The sequence below is a fragment of the Nasonia vitripennis genome (assembly GCF_009193385.2).
Source record: "Nasonia vitripennis strain AsymCx chromosome 1 unlocalized genomic scaffold, Nvit_psr_1.1 chr1_random0016, whole genome shotgun sequence".
Taxonomy (NCBI): Eukaryota; Metazoa; Arthropoda; class Insecta; order Hymenoptera; family Pteromalidae; genus Nasonia; species Nasonia vitripennis.
The window spans coordinates 1,022,122-1,044,328 of record NW_022279605.1 but is presented as its reverse complement, the minus strand read 5'-3'; the positions used below and the strand labels follow the sequence as shown (position 1 = coordinate 1,044,328).

The following is a 22,207-nucleotide window of genomic DNA, read 5'->3' as shown; positions in this document are numbered from 1 at the left end:
ATAAATAACCCTTAAGAACGACTTATAAAACGAGTATTGTACTAGTTTATTACAATACAAGTAGCATACATAGTCCATTTCGGCACGACGTGTATTAGGACCTTAGCATAGTGAGAGAACTAAACACTGCTCTGTGAAGGGATACTTATGACACGTGTACGCTTTTTATACCGCGAATATACGTAACATAAATGCGGATTCGGGCTATGCAGTGCTTAAATAGCGTACAATATTCGTCTCATAAGTACTAAAACGCGCCATACTGTAATGGTGCATTTGTGCTACTCGTATCCTAATATCCTACTCTAAAAAAGAGAGGAATCATCATTCTATTCGTTCTCTGATTGGTCGTCGATTGGCCAATAAGATTACGAAAAAGATGGCGGGACGCCCGTAATAGTTTGTTTCTAACCTATAAAAATGTTTAATATAAAGCAGAGTTCTAGTTATTAAAATAAATCATGTTAAAGTTAAAAAATCAAAATAACGTATTTGTATTATGAATTCTTTTTTTAAAAAGTATTAATAGGAAACAGTCATGGATATATTAATCACTTATAAAATAAAATTTAAGCACACATAAAAATAAAAGAAATTCATTTTTTTGTGCAATATTGTAGTTGTAGGACTGTTTCAAATATTCTTATCTTCATCAAGGGAATTCAAACGATGGATGATCACGCGGAGCCACCTGGCATCTTATACTCGTGCATTGCAATCACGTTAATTTTGTGTACGCAGTCTAAATAACATTACGTTTGAATCACTAAACTTATGAACAATTATATAAAAAAAGTAAAAAAAAGTTGCATTAGAATTTTACTGCGATTTACTTTACTTAGCTATCATCTAGAGTGGGAAATAAAATCAATAGTGATTTTAATATCATGTCTGTTTTCTATTAAAGAGATGTAAATCAGTTTGTTTCAAATAAATAAAGCTTAGCGTTATAATACATACCTTGGTGTCGGAGTTGTTGACTTAACATTTTCTGCAAGGTGATTCACACTAGATGGACTAAATCCAAGTCCAACGGAAGATCTGCTAAAGTCGTAGCTTTTACTACTGGTCTCGTAGTTTTGATAACCCTTGTAATGAGTCACCTTTTTTGATGTCTTGATGGAATCAGTTTCACCAAAGTGTGAGGGTTTTGTAGTTACAGTAGTCGATTTGTCATAGTACTGTCTACCGTTGGCGTATTTATTTGTTACGGGATTGTATGTGGTGGGCACATACGTATTTGCTGTGTAACTGTTTGAGTTATAATCAGCCAGTTTTTTCGATGGATAATTGTTATTAAAAGTGTTATAATTGTTATAATTATTATTGTCGTTGTAATTGTTGTAATGGTTGTTATTTTTATTTTGGCTGGGTACAGTTGTTGAAGAAGAAGCGTGCGTCGTGCTATTTGGTCTATGAACGTAGTTACTATTGTAATTATTGTAAATTCTCTGATCGTAATTATCACCCTGATTGTACAGCTGATAGTCTAAAGAAGGCTGTTTGGTTGTCGCAGAAGTAGCTTGACTAAACTGAGCTGAATAACTCTGCGGTTCAGGACGATTACTAATAGCATTCGTTGGCTTGGTAGTTGTCTCGAATCGATTGATGTTATCAAAATTATTATTATGGAAAGTAGTTTTAATGGTCGTTGTCGGATAATTGGAGTACGTGGCTTGCGAACTAGCGGTTGATCTCGCGGCAGTTTGTGTTGTGATGTATTTGGTCGTCGGTCTCAGTGTGGTTACACTTCCTTGCTTGGAGTTTGGCGTATTAGAAACAAGTGAAGGTCGCAGACTCGTCGGTGTCGTAAATGCCATGTTCTGTTGCCCAAAAGATTTGTTATCATAGTTGCGAGTCTGTTGCTGTATCTGTGCGGGCGCGCCCGTTGTAAATTTTGTCCTGTAAGTACTTGTAAAGCCATTGTTTACTGGCTTGCGATTTATCTTCCTTCCGTTCACTTTCTTTTCGGACTCTTGGTGTTCTCGTAAATTTCTGTCCTTTTCTATTTCGCTAATGACCTCCTTCGGATTTCTTGGTGAGTACTCATTGCTTTTATTAATGCTGCTTTTCTTTGATGTTTCCAAGTCTTTATAATTGTTAGTACTAAAAGAATTCAGAGGCGACCTAATTGGATCGTTCGATTCACTGCGTTGTAAGTGATCCTGGGGCTCATAATCACTACGAATACTGTCGTAGTGAAGCGACTCTAATCCCGAGCCGATCCGGTACAAGTCAAAATTGTCGCTCGCATAATAGAGAGTAGCGGCTTCACAGTCAACATCGTACCAATCTGCACATGTTTGGCTTTCTTGATCGAAAGCGGTGTCATTTGGACAAAGGAACCTGTGCAAGATTAAACATTTTTTTATTCTCATATTATGCGATACAGCAAACAGTTAAATATTAAATAATAGGGAACTTGCATGAAAAAATTCATTAGGCCTGTCATGTAGAATATTGAAAAATAATCGACGCGTGTTTTTTTTATTAAACGAATTGAAATCTTGTGTGACATTACTGGATCAGACGATATACTACATGATGGGCATAATGCATATTCCCTATTTAACCGTTTTATTATATGATATGTTACAAGCAACGAACCTATAGTCCTGAATGCTTCCAGCAACAGACACGCATACGTGGAAAAGTTGACAGTCGGTTTCAGGATCAGCATAGTAACTTCCTACTATTTTATTGCGACACGTGAAAGACGTTTGCGGCATGTATTGTTGAGAGTATCGAGGAGGTGGTCGCTGAAGACCAAACACACAGCTCCATACAACCGCAACTAAAAAAATAGATAACTTCATTGGTACTGGTAATTATTAATTTCTTGTTAATGCTTATATTTTTTTCATGATATGTGGACGAAAAAGGCCACTTTCCATGCATGTAAAATGAATGGAAAATCGAGTTTTTCTAGCAGCGGGAAAAAACTATTCCCTTGGGAGGAAAAAACTTTTTTTTTTTGAAAAAAGTCTTTTCCTCCCAAGGGAGTAGTTTTTCCTCACTCTGCTGCTTATCCGATAAACGTGTGCGTCTTAAGTATTTTCAAAATTTTCAAAAATTTCAAAATTTTCAACAATTTTAAATTTTCAAAAATTTTAAATTTTCAAAAATTTCAAAATTTTCAACAATTTTAAATTTTCAAAAATTTCAAAATTTTCAACAATTTTAAATTTTCAAAAATTTCAAAATTTTCAACAATTTTAAATTTTCAAAAATTTCAAAATTTTCAACAATTTTAAATTTTCAAAAATTTCAAAATTTTCAACAATTTTAAATTTTCAAAAATTTCAAAATTTTCAACAATTTCAAAAATCTCAAATTTTTTAAAAATTTCAGTATACTATTGTTTTACTTTGAAAAGTCCTCGCATTTCCCATTCCTTCTATATGCATGATAAGAGGCCTATTCGTGCACTTATCATAAAAAGTACGGTGTGCAACAAAGGGTGAGTGGCTTTTTCAAACTCGGATGATGTTTTAACATCACCCTCGCTAGAAAAAGCCAATTTTGTCCCCTAGTTGCACAATATACTATTATTCATATACTATGATTTGCATGGTGAATATTTTAACAAGGAAATTAAAAAAAAATTTCTTTCATTTTGACTACCGATAATTAAAGTACATTTCTCTTTAGGGATGTGCTTATTTATAATAACAGCGATGTGTCAAACTACTCGGAAAAAATTCATCAGTAAAAATTACCGAAAATGTATGTTAATCTTGGGGCAAAGTCCACTTACAATAAACTTATTACTGTTCAGCACAATGAATCGCCTTTCAACAAAATTACTTAATACAGGTTTACTGCTTTTTATTACTATTTCAATTATATGAGTGATTCTACCAGAAGTCGGACACTTCTTTCCAAAATGGAAATATTGCATTTTTGAGAGTACCTTCACCAGATCAAGCAGATTCGGAAATAACAGGAAATTTTACGTCCGAAACGGTATTTCAAAATTTTTTTCATGACCTTCACAAGGTCATTTCAAGGTCAAATGTTAAGAAATACTGTAATTGCTATTTAATCGCATTTTCTGATAGAATAATCGTAGTTAATGTACTTTTATGATGAATGTTCAAACCCAATGTGACAATGACCATGAAAATATTTACCTTGAAAACAAAATAATTCCCTAATTTCAGCGCTACCCAGGAACAACGACGTGGACGTATTACGATTATGTTCCCTTTGGGGTGCTTTTTAAACGTGAGTCCCGTTGCCTCTCACTGGGGTGCTTGTTTACTGTGAGTCCCCTTGCCTCTCACTAGGATGCTTGTTTAACATTCGTTAACAAATTTTTAGTGGTCAAAAGTAAATTTTGACTGTTACAATGCCGCTACCCTAAGCGGGTCTTGGGCGTTGTCGTCCAGATCGGACGGGTGGGTGCCTACCACCACTACACAGCGCGTCCTTAGGTTGCGGATAGAGGAACAGCCCCTGAGAAAGAGGTTAGCTGCGAATAAATTGAATATGCAGCCGCGGACAGCCGATAGGAACAGGCGTGGGTGTGATGAGCCCACACTGTCGAACGCATTCATCTAGAAATACTACGCAAGCACCACAACAACAAAAACACTTAACATTATCTCTTATCTCTCAATCTATCTCTTTCATCACACATTACAAAAATGGGCAAAAATCCTGCTGCCGAGGAGGATGCGGGAGCGATGACAACTGCCCCGAAAGGGGATGTGTAGAATGATTCGTCACCTGGTCTTACGCGGTAACGATGCCAGCGAAGGCGCGCTGCCTTGCAGGGGGACGTTAGGATGCGAGAATGAAACCGTAGTGTGTCTGACGACGAATTGACACTGTCCTCGTCAAAGTCGGAAAGCTCTCATACTTAGTTCTAGAGAGGTATGGGGGTTATCACCTCTAGAACGGTGGACTCACCTGCGATCGGAACAGGATCCGAAGCGCGCGGGATTAACATAACATCATGGCTCAAAAAAATCAAATCCGAACCAAAAGGGACTTAAGGGTCGGAACTTGGAATGTTCGCAGTCTATACAGAGCATGTGCGTTTAAAGAACTCGTAAAGGAAGCTGATAGATACAATCTAGATTTGGTAGCAATACAGGAATCGCGGTGGCCAGATGGCGGACTTCACGTACCTGTATGGGGCCGGGAGTGGGGGATCTCTAGGCACCGAATTTCTCGTAAGCAAAAGCATCATACATTCGGTTCAAAGTTTCAAATCCGTCAATGATAGACTCTCGTACATCATTATCGAAGGTGAATGGTATAGATATGTATTTATTAATGTACACTGTCCTACGGAGGACAAAGAAGAAGAAGCTAAGGATCTCTATTACGAAACTATAGAGCAGGTAATCGACCAGTTCGCGTCTTACCACACAAGAATAGTATTAGGCGATTTCAATGCTAAAATAGGTAGGGAGGAAATGTTTAGTCCTACTATAGGTAAGGAAAGCCTGCACGAAGCCAGCAATGATAACGGTATTAGGGTCATAAATTTCGCGGCGCAAAAGATCTTATAATCAAAACTACGTGTTTTAAGCACAAGAACATACACAAGGTAACGTGGACATCGCCGGACGGGGCCACACAGAACCAAATTGCTCATTTCCTCATTGAAAAAAGACGTCATACTAAACAAGGTAGAAAGCTTCGATATTGAAAAACTACGAGATAGAACAGAGCGAATTAGGTACCAGATAGAAATTAATAACAGGTTTCAGGCACTTGAAGAAGCAAACACATCGCCGGAGGGGAATGACGAACCCAATAGCTTATGGGGGGACATCGAAAAAACGGTAAAAGAGGCCGCGAATAAAGTACTGGGTAAAAAGAAAAAGCCAAAGAGCAAACCATGGTTTGACGACGAGTGCGAACTCTGGTTTGAAAGGCGCAAAAAGGCTAAATTAGATAGCTTACAAAATAGAAGCGATAGGACCGTAAAAGAGTATTCTAACGTAAGGAAACAGACGAGCGCGATCTACAGAAATAAGAAGCGGGAGTATCAAAAGAATCTTATTAGGAGAATAGAAACTAACAGTAAGGAAAATAACCCCCGCGAAATGTACAGAGGGATTAACGCCATCAGAAAGGGTTTTAGGAGTAGAGCGCAATTGATGAAGGACGAAAACGGGGACCTCGTAACAAATGACAACCAATTACTGTCGCTGTGGACAAATTATTTCGATAAATTATTAAACGTGCACGAAAATAGCGAAGAATTAGGGGACGAAATTCACACTACTGAACTCCACGTGGAGGAACCGAGCTACCAAGAAGTAGAGGCCGCGATTAAAAAACTAAAAAACAATAAAGCCGCGGAAAATGACTCTATACCAGCTGAGTTACTCAAATATGGGGGCGTTGAGCTCACTTTCAAAATCTATAAACTAGTATGTGCTATCTGGAAAAATGAAACAATACCCGAAAATTGGAAGGAATCTATCATTATACCGATTTTTAAAAAGGGGGATAAGACAGACTGCAATAACTATAGGGGTATTTCACTTTTAGCCACGTGCTACAAAGTTCTGTCAAACGTAATACAAGCCAGACTCACTCCATTCGCGGAAGATTTAGTAGGAGATTATCAGTGCGGATTTCGGCGCAACAGATCGGCGAGCGATCAAATGTTTACCATAAGACAGTTGTTAGAGAAAAAGTGGGAATTTTGCGAAACCATACACCAACTATTTATAGATTTTAAAAAAGCGTACGACTCTATTAAGCGAAGCAAAATGTATCAAATTCTAGTACTTCTCGATGTACCGAAAAAACTCGTGAGATTAATTCAAATATGTCTGAACGGAAGCACGGGAAAGGCCCGAGTAGGCGGTAATGTATCAGAACCCTTCATGATACGCGATGGTTTAAAACAAGGGTATGGGCTCTCTACGGTGCTGTTCAACTTAACGTTAGAGTATGCCGTTAGAAAAATGCAGGTTAGCCAGCTGGGTGCAACGCTTAATGGAACAACGCAGATACTAGGCTACGCAGATGATTTGGATATACTGGGGGATTGTAGGGAAACGGTAGCAAGAAACGCGGAAATCCTCATAAAAGTATACAGGGTTAGAAGTGAGTGAATCAAAAACAAAGTACATGATTGTGGATAAGCTAGGCATCTGCAGAGGGGAGGAAGATCTCAGAGTTGGGAATTTTACTTTTGAAAAGGTTAGCGAATTCAGGTATCTGGGTACGACCATAAATGATAGAAACGAGATTAATGTCGAAATAAATAAGAGACTCCATTCGGGTAATGCTTGCTTCTACGCCGTGAGTAATTTACTTAAGTCGAGGCTGTTGTCTAAAAACGTTAAAATAAGAATATACAGGACAATAATACTGCCGGTGGTTCTGTACGGGTGCGAAACGTGGGCTCTCACTAAGCAGGCGGACAACCGTTTTAGGGTATTTGAAAATAAAGTCTTGCGAAAAATATACGGGCCGAAGAAAGATGAGGAAACCGGGGAATGGAGGAGACTACACAATGATGAGTTACACAATCTGTACGCGTCACCAAATATTAACAGAATAATAAAATCGCGCAGATTGGGATGGGCAGGGCACGTAGCGAGAATGGGAGACGACCGTACGGCAGCGCGTGTCATGAAGGGCAGGCCGATGGTAACGCGACATCTAGGTAGACCTAGACGTAGATGGGAGGACAACGTAAAAGCCGATCTAGTAGAAATAGGACGGGTGGGTGTCGATCGGAGAGATGCATCTTGGGTGGGGTTGACACAAGATAGGGCAGCGTGGAAGGCTTGCGTAGATGAGGCGATGTACTTTCGAGTTCCAAATGTCATGTAAAAAAAAAGTAAATTTTGAAGTAAACATGATAATTTTAAATATCTGAGTGAATAATCTCCACTATCACGATTACCACATAAGATTAGTTCATGAGCTGTGGCCACGCCATTTTCTAATGCGTATTAACTTTTGCCAGTGGGCTTTAGGAGTTTTACAAAATGATCCAGATTTTTTCAGATTTGTTATGTTTTCTGACGAGGCTATATTTCGCAGTGATGGTCAATTAAATAGGCACAATAGTCACTACTGGTCACCTGTAAATCCCCACTGGTACAGGGCTATTGACCATCAAAACCGATGGAGTTTAATGGTGTGGTGTGGGATCATTAATGGTTACCTGATTGGGCCATATTTTTTCGGTCAAAATGTTAACCAGAATAGCTATTTGGCATTGCTCAGAGATCGACTGCCAGAGCTTTTAGAGGATGTTGACTTTTGGACGTAAAATTTCCTGTTCTTTCCGAATCTGCTATCAAAAATAGGGGTTCCTATTTAAAAAAAAAATTTGACCTTCAAATGACCTTGAAATTTGAGTTCAAAGTCAAAACTAATTGCACAAAAAGATGTCCCCCTTGATCCTGGACAACTTTCATCTGAACAATTTTTCTGTTCATGGCTTAATTTAGGAGTTATTAGACTGGTTTGATTAAAATGGCCCACCCTGTATTATATGTACAGAAAAAGGGTAGCAAGTCAAAACCATATGCCTACAAATAGCTGCGGGCCAGTTACCAATTAGCAAAAAGATGCCTATATCGGTCTCTAGGAAATTTATTACCTTGCTGAGCAAATATTCCTTCTCTATCTTCAATCGATAGCTGCGCCCACAAGCTTCTATCTAAATAAACCGTTAAAAATATGCACCTCTATCAAAAGTTAATAGGAAATCGAGTTTTTCTTAGCAATTAAAAAGAGTATTACATAAGGAAAAATGTGAAAAAATCACTTCCAGGAAGTCTAGAAATGAGGCAAAAAAAATCGTTGGACACGCGGCTGCAACAAAGAGTCTATGATTCTATATTTTTAAAACAATACAAAACCACTTTCAAATACGTTAAAAGTGTCTTATAAAAATGCTTTCTTGGCTTTTCAAATGTAACCAAAACTAGCCATTCTTCAAGGGTATGTACTTAATTTCTAAAGGCGTCAACAAAAAATGTATATCGCTAAGATGAAAGAAAGAGAAGATGAAATAAGCTTTAGTTACACCAAATGAAGCATTTGCAACAATTTTTTTTTTTAATTAAAGTTTTTTTGCGTTTTCTCTTACCGATATATGTACACATTTTATTGATAGCTTTTTGCTCTTATTATTATTATTATTAGTCACAATTTTTAATTAGCCATGTATTTTATTCATAAAATAAAGAAACAAAAAATCAAATTTTTGCCGGTGATGGGATTTAAACCTGGATCTCCGGGACAGCAGTCGAATACGCTGACAATTGACCTGAACAGAACTATTATGTAAATACTTAATTTTAGATCTAATATATTAGTAATGTTCAATGCGTCCAAAATATATATGGTTTGGCACAGTTTGGCACACTTTTGGAACAGTTTAGTCATTTTTTATTTGCACCGAGGAACCAAATGGGAAGCCAAATTGTAAAAGCTACTTTTTTCGGATATCGAAAAGGTGTCGTCCAGTATGAAACGCCATCGATCAAGGCGCGCGATATCACCGCACTGACAATTAAGAGACTAAGTTCAGTTCAGAAAAGGGCAACCCTACACGGATAGAAATTTTTAAGTAAAAATTAAAATAAATTTTAACGAAAATTACTATACCGTATAGTAAGGGGGAGGGAGGGGACAAACTCATATTCTATTGAATTTTGCTACATCAGTATAGCAAATTTTAAAGTCAATAAATTTTACTATACTACATAGTACATTTATAGCACAATGTGGCTAAAATCTGCTGTTAAGTCGAATACATTGACCATTTACCTAAGAAAACAGTTATTTCCAAAATTTCAGTTCTGATATATTTTTAACTATCTAAACATACAAACTAAACTAATTATTAATTGAATATTAGCTCTATGGAAAAAATTGATCTAAAACTGATATTCTTATGAAATTTGGATACATAATCCTTAGAAATATGATTTCTAAGGATTTTTAAGGTGCGCATTAAGAGTGAAAACCTAACCCTACATATGCATACTCTTATATATGACAGTATATACAAGCATACATGTATACAAGCATACATGTTATTTAAGTATAATTACCGTGTAAAAAGTGTCATTAATGTGCTGAAAGTCACCAATGATGACGTTTGCACAGGTATTTCAATCTCATCAGTATGCGAGCCAGTTACTGTCAAGCAGCAAATCTCTCATAATCATGGTGAATCCATGATATTGAAGTTTGATGTCTGTTCTTTTGCGTTGAGACTTGTTAAATTGTTTAGAAACAGGCTGCCATGTCAGTTTTTACGTAACTGTTTTGGTTCGGCTTTTCAGCAAAAAAAAAAATTAATACTCTTTTTGGGAACTATCTAGAACGATAAGAAATCGTCCGAAACGCATAAAAAACATAGTTCTAAAAATAATTTTTTGCCTACTGAACTTCGCAACAACTGACGACGGTCGCTTCATTCGGATACAGCAATTTATTGTTGTCGAAATCACTACGAAAGAATATGTAATATGTAATGTTGTAATTGCTAAGAATTTCTTAACAGATTGTTTATCTGTAAAAAAGTTGTAAATATTTCTCAAGATGATATAGCTATTAAAACTGATAGAATTAAAAAAATATGTACTTCTGTGAATGCCAATAATTGTACATATTTATCTGTTGGGCCCAGGGGTGTCACTTCTACTATGGAAGGTATGGAGCACTCCATACCTCAAGTTTTTCGAGGTATGGAATTCCATAGCTGAAATTAGGAAAACTAAATACCCCATATAAATAAACCGCAAGCCCTTAAACCTCAATACCCCACATCTTATAGTTCAATAAATAAGTTGAGTAAATAAACTGCAAACTCTTAAACCCAAATACCCCACGAGTATGGCAACCAATTTTGAAAATTGCGCCACACGCAGTTATTCAGTAGCGCGCACGCGCTAAACCACTACACGTGTGTGCGTTGAACTAATGCCTACGTTCACGCCTTATCGCTATGTGTACATATACACAGTAACATGGGAGCTCGTGCATTTGTGTTAGAGGCTCAGGAAAATCGTGATATTCGAGATGTAGAAAGATTTAAGCGGTGTTTTTTTGAATGTATCAGAATTACATAGAGAAATGGATAAGTATCTTGTTAAAACTCGAGAAATATCTCAAATGAAAGCGAAATGGGGACAAGTGCGGTGCAGGTTATGTCTGCATTGCTCTGCTACCTCGTCAAAAACAACTGCAAATGTCAATGTTGATAATAGCATTACAAGAGAAAGTCAACAATCGGAAAATCAACATAGTATGTGATGAAATGATTTACAGCTTTTAATGTTTTGCATGAGCTATTAATGTTCTTGGAAAGAATTTCGTTGCATTCAAGGCGCTTGTACTATTTTACACAAGCGCGAATCAACATTCGAGTGATTGATATATTCTTATTATTTACGGTGAATGAAATATTTTTTTCATGTATGCATATGTATTTTCAGCCGAATCAGGAATGCCTGCCTCTTTCAAACGTTGGAAAAAGACTCATACGTGGTTAATGTCTAAGTCTGGAAAAGTGTTTTGTAGTTTCTGCACAGATGCAATAACCAACAAATTTCCGTTAGTCGAAAATAGAAGTTGTCAAATTTCGAAAGAAGCTTTTGTTACTGTACGTTTCAACTGTTGGAAAAATGCTGCACAAACTTTTAAAAATCACGAAAGCAGTGAATTGCATACTGCTGCTACTGAATTTGTATTAAACAAAGACAAGCCGAACATAATTGATATAAGAGTCTGTCTAGGGGGCCTTAGAAGCGTACGCAAAAAATTTTCGGAGCTTTCATGCGTACGCAAAAAAAATAATGAATAGCGTACGCTAATATTTTTCTTGACAATGCGTACGCTACAAAATCTTTTTTTTATGCGCACGCTAGAAATCGAGTGTAACTCTTTCAAAAAAAAAAAATAAATAAATAACCTCCAAACGAGGCATTTAAGCTTCTTCGTTCTACTAGTGGCTCATTCTACATAAACGCGTTCTATCTATAAGACGCGGTATACGAGTGCGCTCGTATAGATGGAACGCCCGCCAAGTTTAAATATAAGATTACATAAGAGATCCATTTTTTATATAAATTTTAAGATAATTACTTATTGTTTTTCATTTTTTTTATTCAAAAGCTCTATTTAAAATTCACAATTATGATTGAAACAAATTATAACAAAATACGAAAACATTGTTTCTTATTTACTTTAGTACGCCTTTTTTTATAATGATTGATGATTTTACTCTTATTTTTCTGTTAATTTTAGGTAATATGCTCTAGAGCATCTTCATTGTTATGTGAAAAATCATACTCTAAGATAAGTATTAAACATTTTAAAAATAAATATTAAGTATACGATAAGTATAAGTATAAGTATAAGATAAATATTAAATAACTATTAAGTATTTAGTGCGCAATCGTTACATGCAGTAATTTCCTATTTTTGAGCAAGATCAAGTTATTGAAAGAAATTAACACACGTAACACAAGTTCATTTTTACACAAGTAAAGTGGTACCACATAAAGCAGGTATCATACTGTATGGTCATATCATCTGCTTCTTGAAAGCACAAATCACAAATGAAGATATTTTTCTTTCTTTTTTGTTTTACAATCTGATTAAAGTATTTCAAATAATCTTTTATAGTATACCGTTCTAAGACATTATTTTCTTTTTATTTTAGTGTGACTTTTTGTAATCTTTGATGGTCGTCCTCTTATTTTTACTGGTGTTGGTAGTATAATGCTCTTTTCGTGATCTTCTTCGACGTCTTTATCAACAATTGATAAATTTGAAAAATTAGACAAATCATCATCTGTAATAACTTTTACGGATTTATTCTGTCGCCATGCCGATTCTATCTGTCTCAGAGTATTTAATTTTTCTTCAAAATTTTTTGAAGTAGCTGTACTCCCTATCGATGCCAAACTTCCTGCTATTTCTTTCATCAGCTTCAATCTGGTTGAAAACTCAAGTGGTTTTTTTGCTGGTATTTCGTGGGTGGTGTATGATGGTACTGGGAGACGTTTTATTTTTGGAGTTGATTGTAGCATCGGCTGATTTACAATACTGTACGTCATGGTCCATCTTTCTGGGCATAAATCAGCATGATAGACAGGCAGTTTGAAATACCCCCTGACAGCAAAGATATGTCTGCAGGGTAGTTTAACCGAAGTGTATTCGTTGCATTCACATTCATTTACACTAACCCGCAGAACTGCATACCCTTATTGTATCCAGCATTATTGAAATGTAGGATTAGTTGTAACGAAGGACATGGGTTTACGTCTGGCGAGTTCGACGGCAACTTTATTAAATCCAGCTGGAGTTAGAAGTTGCTGATATAAATATTCTGGCGAACCTGGTTGATATCCTCGGATTGGGTGTTTATAAATGTCTGCACCTATCTTTGCTTTTATAGCTGTGTTTCGACGATTATAATACCTAAAAAAACCTTCACCAAATTTCATTAAGGTACTGAATGCGGGAATTTCATCCTTGAGGCGAGCGTTCGTAGATTCTATGGGGTTGTTCATGTAGTTGCCATAGTTATTTTTACTCAAAGAGTATCTCGTCCACCCTTCAGTATTATTGTGCCAATTTTGATTGTAGTAGGAAAGCACAGTTTCTGGAACTTTTTTGCAGAAAATACTATAAAGATGGTCGTACTGCTCTTTGGTATTACTTTTTGTTAGCTTATCTAACAAATCAAGAGATATGTCTCTTTCTTTAGAAGTTATTTTCATAGTGGTGGTAGTAACTTGCCTAGAAAAAATTTTAAGTACATGAAACTCACATATGTATAATGAAGTATTTGGAAATACTTCTCTCAGAACTGCTCTTTCCACCAAATCTTTATCGGTCATAAAACTCTTAATTTTTTTGCAAGTATCGCTATTGACATTTTTTAAATTTTGAAATAAACTTCTTAATGTGCTTTTCTGTTCATTTGCTAATATACCAACGCCAATGATGTGGGTAAGACCTAATGTATCTCGAACGCACATCAAAAGTACAGGCAGTTTACGTTTTAAAAGATTGTAAGTCGTATCAACGAAAATCATTTCAGGCCATCCAGCGAAAGCTTGTTGCATCTTTTCAGTAGAAAAAAAAAGAATTTGAAACATTTTTTTTTCAACTCCATTGTACTCCCTAACTTCGTAAAAGACATCCACTTTAGCATCTGCAATAACAAAAATTACATGATAATCACGTACGAAATAACAAATAATAATTGTATACGTAATTAGTTATTATTAAAGATATTCACTCAAATTCATTCTCAATTATTAAGTTTTTGTAGGCAATGATTCACTGAATTATTAATATTACATGAAATTATCTTATTTTATCAATAACTAAACTAAATTTATAATTAATTAAATTTTAAATTACTCAATTATGGCATGCATAAATTAGAAAATGTTTTAGTTTTGCTTACGTTAACTAGATCTTAATTGATCCACAAAACTGGTCAATGAATCTTCATCATTAGCTTTCAAATTTTGATTAAAATTTTGGATATCCTTTGCAGTTACATAGATTTTTTTCTTATCCAATATTTCATCTTGTATGCGATTTTTGGGACAGCCTAATAAAAGTAAATTTTTTACAAGATCTTTATCCTCTTGATTTTTCAATTTTCTATTTTCTGGAAGATGTTCATAAAATGCCTAGATAAATATAGAAAATGAAGATAATTATAACTTCTAATGTTATATACATAAATAAATAATGTATACATTGCAACACAGCTTTACCTCAGAACCTTCATGATTTGTATGTTGTAAATTAATAAATTTGATTTTCAACCTTTGATGATCTTGCGTTAAACTCAGATGAATAAATGCTTGACAATCATTTTTTATTGTTCTGAAAATATTAATCGAGTTGAAATTTTGCAAAACAATTGTTTGTATAAATAATATGAATGCAAGTTACCTCGTTTCTCTTTGTCCAGTTCCTCGAGATTTATGTCGTTTTGGTCCATATTTGCAACTCAATTTGACATACTGATAAGTACATTCACTATTAGCCCCTTCGATTGGATGTGTAGCTAAAGATAACGAGTTACTTTTGCAGAAAAGCACTTTTTTTCTTGCTGGTAGTTTTTTAAATGTTCTTCAAAATCATTCCAGCTATCAAAGTGTTCGTCAAGCCTGATTCTGCTCTCGCCTTTAACACTTTTTCTAGACATTTCGAAGAATGCTCAAAGAGCCGCACTCTTACCTCGCCTTTTCTTAAACTGACGAAAGTAATTCACACAGTAATTAGATTTATATAATTCTAATGCGTTCAGAACAACGATACACTATGCATAGAAAGAGTGGGGGGAGAAAATCTCGTGCGCGCTTGTTCTCAAGTCTCGTTCAAATCTCGCGAGCGCACACGTACCTTTGACCTCCCGAGAGAACTACACGGCTGCATCATGTCGAACTCTTCTCCGTACGTTGATATGACATTTGAATCATATCAAGAATTGGACGACTACATATCTCAGTATGTAGATCAAACGTACAAAAAATATTCCAAAGTGCATGCTGTTCGGTTTCCTGGTAACGAAAAGTTATTCTACAAAACTGTTTCTTACGTGTGTGTTTGCGCGGGAGAATACCGCCCACGAGGAAACAACGTCAGGCAACCGAAGAAAAGCCAAAAATGCGGATGTCCAGCGTTCATTAAAATTGGCCTGAACAAAGAAAAAACTGTGCTCAAAGTGAAATCTTGCTGCTTGGACCACAACGAACAATGCAACGTCAACTATCCAATACTTGACAACTCTACAGATTCATCCCCGGGCTCATTAGTTGTAGAAAAATCAAATAAGTCGTATTTTATTTCCAGAATTTGTTTTCTTTTTCGAGAGTTTTTTATGCCACGTGCGTCTAGTCCGCGATTCTCTCGAATCGGCTTTTTTCGCGCGTAAACGTATACGTATAAGTACACGAACACGTCCATTCTTGCGAGACGACGATGTTTTATTGTTCGAGATTTTTTATGCCACGTGCGTGTACACGAATATGTCAATTCTTGCGAAGCGAAGGCGATGCACACGCAGTAGCAGGCGCATGCGACTTCTTTTGAATCGCGGGTTTTTTCTCGCGTAAACGTGCGAATGTATTCAAAATTTCTGCAAAAAAAGTAAGTGACGCCTCTGTCGGTAACATGCGAGGTAAAGCATGGTGGTGTCGACATTTCGAATGAGTCTAATACTCTAATACAAGAACAGAAACAAAACACGATAGCTGAAAATTGATTTTTTAGCCGCGCCGGTATATGTGAAAGAAAAATTTCTACGAAATCAAGGCGACGCGCGCGCCTGACGGCAACATGCGAGGTTACGAACAAAAACAAAACACGATAAAAACCGAAAATTGATTTTTTCCGCGCCTGTATATAACAATGAAATATTCCTGCAAAACGAAGGCGACGATGTTCCTGGCCGTAACGTGATGATACTTAATATACGGTAAATGCGTACAACATTTCGAAATATACAAATAAAGGTTTAATTTTCTATTGGCGCGCTTGTATATACGACGTGACGGAAACAAAATTTTCAATTTACGCGTATAGTATTTCTTTGAAACGAGATATCAACGTTTTTGGCCTTAATTAACAAAATTTTTACTTCAATTATTTGTTACATATTAAACAAATTTATAATTACAGCTGACATGACTGCGTCAAAGGTATTGGACAAGGAGACTTCTGTACAGATTAGTGCTCAACCACAACCTGACGTTTTAGTGGATGATTCTTCTAATGACAACGAAGACAAAAAAGTCTTTGAAAGACCAGGTGAGTAAAATAAATTGATAAATAAATGAATTTAACTGTGAATGTCTCAAATTATTTATAATATATTCAAATTTTGAATTACAGACAAAAATCCTGCGTACAACGTTGTGATAGACGATTCATCTAAAGATATGTTTGACGATGCAACTTCTTCCAAAATATCTTCAGAACCTACGGATGAACAATTTTGTTTAGGCAAACTAGTCGATTACTCCTCATCGAGTGAAGAACATGTGACACCAAACAAAAATTTTAATGAGAGTAAGTTTTTAAATAAAAAATATAATAAAAATAAGATTCATGAGTGGTTGATTCCGTAGTCAACTTTATATATTCATCCTATACATTGATAAACTTACTGTTAAAGTTCTTTATTTAATTGAATTGTATTTCAACTTTTAGACACACTAGGAGATTACAAGGACTTCAAATTAAAATTGCTCGAAACGCAAACATCGTCGCCTACCAAACAATTGGAGAATATTAACATTGCCGTTGACAAAGCTGAACTAGCAGAAGTAGTCTTCGAAGATGCTGATAAAAAATGTCGTGGCCGACCTCTTGGCACAATACAAAAAACATTGTGTGGAGCACCATTGGTACCAAATTGCCAAACATATGAAGACATGAGTGACTTCAAAAAAGCCAAGTTACTTTTATATTTACTAGGAAACGATAAACTTTCATTATTAAATATACTAGATTTCAGTTACCGTTTACAGAAAGAAGATGTCATTAAAATTAATGAGAAAAATTTAAAAGACACGTTCATTGACAGTAAAGTTGACATTTCTATCTTAGAACGGTATACTACAAAAGATTATTTAAAATACTTGAATAAGATTGTAAAACAAAAAAGAAAGAAAAATATCTTCATTTGTGATTTGTGCTTTCAAGAAGCAGATGATTTGACCATACAGTGTGACACCTGCCTTATGTGGTATCACTTTACTTGTGTAAAAGTAGAGGCGAAAGACCTAAAAAAAAATGAACCTTGGTTTTGTGTTGCATGTGTTAATTTCTTTCAATAACTTGATCTTGCGCAAAAATAGGAAATTACTGCATGTAACGATTGCGCACTAAATGTAAACTTAATATTTATTTTTAAAACGTTTAATATTTATTTTAGAGTATGATTTTTCACATAACAATGAAGATGCTCTAGAGCATATTACCTAAAATTAACAGAAAAATAAGAGTAAAATCATCAATCATTATAAAAAAGGCGTACTAAAGTAAATAAGAAACAATGTTTTCGTATTTTGTTATAATTTGTTTCAATCATAATTGTATATTTTAAATAGAGCTTTTGAATAAAAAAAATGGAAAACAATAAGTAATTATCTTAAAATTTATATAAAAAATGGATCTCTTATGTAATCTTATATTTAAACTTGGCGGGCGTTCCATCTATACGAGCGCACTTGTATACCGCGTCTTATAGATAGAACGCGTTTATGTAGAATGAGCCACTAGTAGAACGAAGAAGCTTAAATGCCTCGTTTGGAGGTTATTTATTTTTTTTTTTTTTTTTAAAGAGTTACACTCGATTTCTAGCGTGCGCATAAAAAAAAAATTTTGTAGCGTACGCATTGTCAAGAAAAATATTAGCGTACGCTATTCATTATTTTTTTTGCGTACGCATGAAAGCTCCGAAAATTTTTTGCGTACGCTTCCGAGTCTCCAAAGCGAAAATCGCGTACGCTATTATTGCCAGCTTTGCGTACGCTATTAGCAGAATTGCGTACGCATTAACAGCTTTGCGTATGTATGAACAGATCAATCACCAGTTTTGCGTACGCTATTTTAATTTAGCGTCCGCTTCTAAGGCCCCCTAGACAGACTCTTGATATAATACAGGAATCAAATGAAAAAGAGAAGTTAGAAGCTAGGATAGTATTAAGGGCAATTTTTACGACAGCTAGTTATTTTGCGAGACAAGGGTTATCATTTAGAAGAGAAAACGCCAAAGAATCGAATTTTTATAAACTATTAGAATTAAGATCACACGACATTCCTGAATTAAAAGCATGGTTGAATAGAAAAAAATATGAGCATTCATGGCTTCACCACACAATTAGTATTATAAACGAAATACTAAGTATGATGGCTGATGAAATAAAAGAAAATATTTTAAAAGAAATTATGGAGAATAAATATTTTTCGATCATGATCGATGAAACGTCGGACATAAAACGGCTCGAACAAGTAACAATTTGTTTTAGATCAGTCGCTGAGGATTTGACTCTAAATGAATATTTTATAGGATTCTACGACACAGAAGATACAAAAGCTGAAACGCTTTTTGAAATTGTCACTGATGTAATCGAAGAATCTGGACTAAGTATCGCAAATTTACGGGGACAATGCTACTATGGTGCTAGCAATGTGAGTGGTAAGATTACAGGGCTTCAGACACGAATACGAGAGGTAGAACCTCGAGCGCTGCATGTTCACTGCTTAGCACACAGTTTGAATTTAGTAGTACAAGATTCAATGGAAGATATAATTTTGATCAAAAATTTCATCGGGATCATTAAAGATCTGTTAAATTTTATACGCGATTCCCCGAAGCGCTTAGGATGATTTCATGAATTACAATCTGAGAAAAGCCCTGATCTGACACAATTTTGTCCTACCAGGTCAGTAAAGTATATTCATTTTAAGTAATATCCACCGTGTAGATATCATTTATATTGATAAACTATAATAATATAATAATTATCAATATGAATATAAGTATATATGTAAGTAATATAATTATTTACTTAATTTTGCAAATGGACAATGAGAATAAGTTCTCTTAAACGATTGTATCATAATGATAACTATCAAAGTGTCATTGATTTTATGCTAATAACAAGTAATGCCCGAGATACTGATGCAATTACATCATCAAAAGCAAAGGGATTTTCAAAACCTTTTCAGACCTTTGAAACAAACAAAATTGAACTACTGAATACACAGTTACAAAAGTCACAACTATGTCTAAATGAATCAAATAAGCTTGTCGAGATTAGCACGAAAAATCTTGAAACGCAACGAGATCAGAAGTTTGAATTTATTTGGAAAGAAGCAAACAAAGGTATTGCAAAATTTAATGTAGAAGAGCCTTCTGTACCCCGCCAAAGAAAAACTCCACGCCGTTTTGATTCTTCAAGCGAAGCTCATATTTTTGATAAGCCGGAAGATAATTATAGAAAAATTTATTTTGAAGTTTATGACAAGGTTCTAATGTCTTTGAACACACGATTTGAGACAGAGACTATAAATTTATTAAGTAAATTTGAGAATTTTCTTATCGCAAAAGATAATATAAATGTTCTAGATATTACTAATTTTTATAATACTCAGAAAAAGAAAGAATCAAAAGAAGAAAATTTCGACGCACAGTTGTCAACTAATCTGAGCGATTTATTTTTAAATTACGCGATGAATAATAATGAATATACAAAGTTGGTTAGACTTTTATTAACAATTCCAGGATCCACGTGCACTAATGAACGCTCGTTTTCGACGCTCCGTTTTCTTAAAACTTACGTACACGAGAGCAACTATGTGTCAAGATAGGTTAAATCACTATGCTATTTTATATGTTTATCGCAACCGAGTTGAAGCTTTGAATATAGATGATTTAATGAACAAATTCATACTTAAAAATCAGCATAGAAAAAATACATTTGCTATTATTAAACAATAGCCAAGCATAACGTTTCGCGCGTTATTGTTGATCAAACTTTGTTTACGTGGGGCTTTAATAATTACGAGTTATTTATTCGATTTGTTTATTAAACTATAAGACGTTGGGTATTGGGGATTGAGAGTTCGCGGTTAATTTTATCACCACGATTTTCCATACCTCAGATTTTTACAAAGTGACACCCCTGTGCACGTACGTAAACACACGTAAATGCTCGAAAATGCTATGTTGCAAACTGAGAACAACGGGTCAAATTTTGATTGAAAATTCATTCTCGAATAAAATCTTAATCTACATTGCGACGCATTGATCGAATCAGGAAGCGGAAATGTTACTAAAACTAGACTCAAGTTCGACTAACCTTTTATAAATAAAAATTGCAATTTTAAGTCCGATTAAAAATTATAGTGAACAGTTAACTGAATAGCTTGAATTTAACAGACGAGAAAAACCTGCAGTTGTTTCTGCTGTTACATCGGAATGTGCGTAACCCACCAATATACTTACGGTGTCGAGTCCCTATCTTCGGCTATTATTTATTATTTTTATTTATTCAAAAGAAATCCCTTTTGGCTACCGCAGACGCGGTCACTGCCTTCCGGGAAAGGGAGCCGGATAACGAAATCACTTTAAAGCCGTTAGAATTTGAAGAGCAACTACGATTTTATTCACTCGATTAGAAAAGAAAGAGAGAAGTACCTTTTACAATATGTGTGTGTGTGGATGTATCGATGTCTCAGCAGGAAGCTGCAGCTGTGGGTCCTTGGCGCTTTGGAGCCTGGCGTCGGTGGTTCAGTGCGGTTAGGCTGGTGTGCGTCTCGGTCCTCCTAGCTTGTCCCTCTTTGAAGCAGGTGTTGACAGATGGGCGCTCCGATGTGTCGGCTCTCTTTCCGTGATGAGAGAGGACGGTGAAAGTGGCGCTTGTCTTATTCTTGATACGATCTAGTTTTATTGTGGCTACAAGGTTCGTCCGCGCTATTCGGACTCGCGACTAACTGATTCGATACTGATTTGAATAGTATAACTGATATCGACTGGATCTGGCGACTAGCAGCGATTCGTTTAGTATGACGAGTTCAAGGAAACTGACCATGTGCACCCTTTTGCTCCCGGCCTTTATATACTGGAAATTCTGTAGCCTCGATTTTCCATATTAGGAGTGCCTAATATTCTCACGACTTTTCTCTTGACTTTGCGTGACCTCGTAAAATTTTTATTACCATGAGTTTTTAGGAAAAGCGTCTTGTGACAGCTCTCCTGCTGCTTTTCGTCGCCTGCGCACTGTCATGTGTAGCTTTTCCCGATTCGTTTTCGGGAGAGCATGCTCGACCGATGCTTGCTCGTCGCATAGCTATTTTGATTTTCGTCGCTTTTCGTGAGGAATATCGCGACTCGTTCAGTGACATCTTTTTATTTCGTCGTTAGCCATTCTTTCGGACGATCTTTGCCTAGAGCACGGTTTGTCGCTACGCCTCTAATCCTATTTTTGTAGGAATACGTTGTGGTGGGAAATGCTTCTTGCGGCTGTTGCGATGACGATGCTCGCGAGTGTCTCACGTATGTGTGTTTCTGGTTTCGTGCGTAGAAAAATTGTGTAACGTACTTAAATTGGTGTCGTAGGCGCGTAATGGAATCGGGGATTCCATTACACTGCTGCTCCAGGACCCGGAGCTGGAAATTTCAGAACTGTATCCCGATGACTCCTTTTATCCAGAGTTG

General features: G+C 35.7%; 5 protein-coding genes across 5 annotated transcripts in view; 3 read left to right on the top strand and 2 right to left on the bottom strand.

The window, feature by feature from the left end:
- Positions 1–22,207, top strand: part of LOC116416075 (basement membrane-specific heparan sulfate proteoglycan core protein) — a 283,482-nt gene that overhangs the window by 190,493 nt on the left and 70,782 nt on the right. The window lies entirely within an intron of this gene.
- Positions 1–22,207, bottom strand: part of LOC100116035 (GATA zinc finger domain-containing protein 14) — a 57,851-nt gene that overhangs the window by 3,984 nt on the left and 31,660 nt on the right. Inside the window, exons 2-3 of the mRNA XM_031922428.1 lie at positions 2,608–2,794; positions 961–2,346 (exon numbers count right to left, since the gene is read on the bottom strand). Coding sequence (XP_031778288.1) covers positions 961–2,346; positions 2,608–2,794 — 1,573 coding nt within the window. The remainder of the gene's footprint in view (positions 1–960; positions 2,347–2,607; positions 2,795–22,207) is intronic.
- LOC116416065 (uncharacterized protein DDB_G0290301-like) overlaps positions 1–22,207 on the top strand; it is a 65,454-nt gene that overhangs the window by 20,187 nt on the left and 23,060 nt on the right. The gene's annotated exons all lie outside the window — the stretch shown is intronic.
- On the bottom strand, positions 12,404–14,655 carry LOC116416067. Its single transcript, XM_031922432.1, has 2 exons — positions 14,429–14,655; positions 12,404–14,170 (listed from the first exon to the last, which is right to left on the bottom strand). Exon 2 carries the CDS (start codon positions 14,112–14,114, stop codon positions 13,230–13,232), a length of 885 nt encoding a protein of 294 aa, XP_031778292.1. The 5' UTR covers positions 14,115–14,170; positions 14,429–14,655; the 3' UTR covers positions 12,404–13,229.
- Positions 14,937–17,952, top strand: LOC116416066. Its single transcript, XM_031922431.1, has 3 exons — positions 14,937–16,788; positions 16,873–17,049; positions 17,191–17,952. The coding sequence occupies exons 1-3, from the start codon at positions 16,665–16,667 to the stop codon at positions 17,817–17,819; spliced, it is 930 nt and encodes a 309-aa protein (XP_031778291.1). The 5' UTR covers positions 14,937–16,664; the 3' UTR covers positions 17,820–17,952.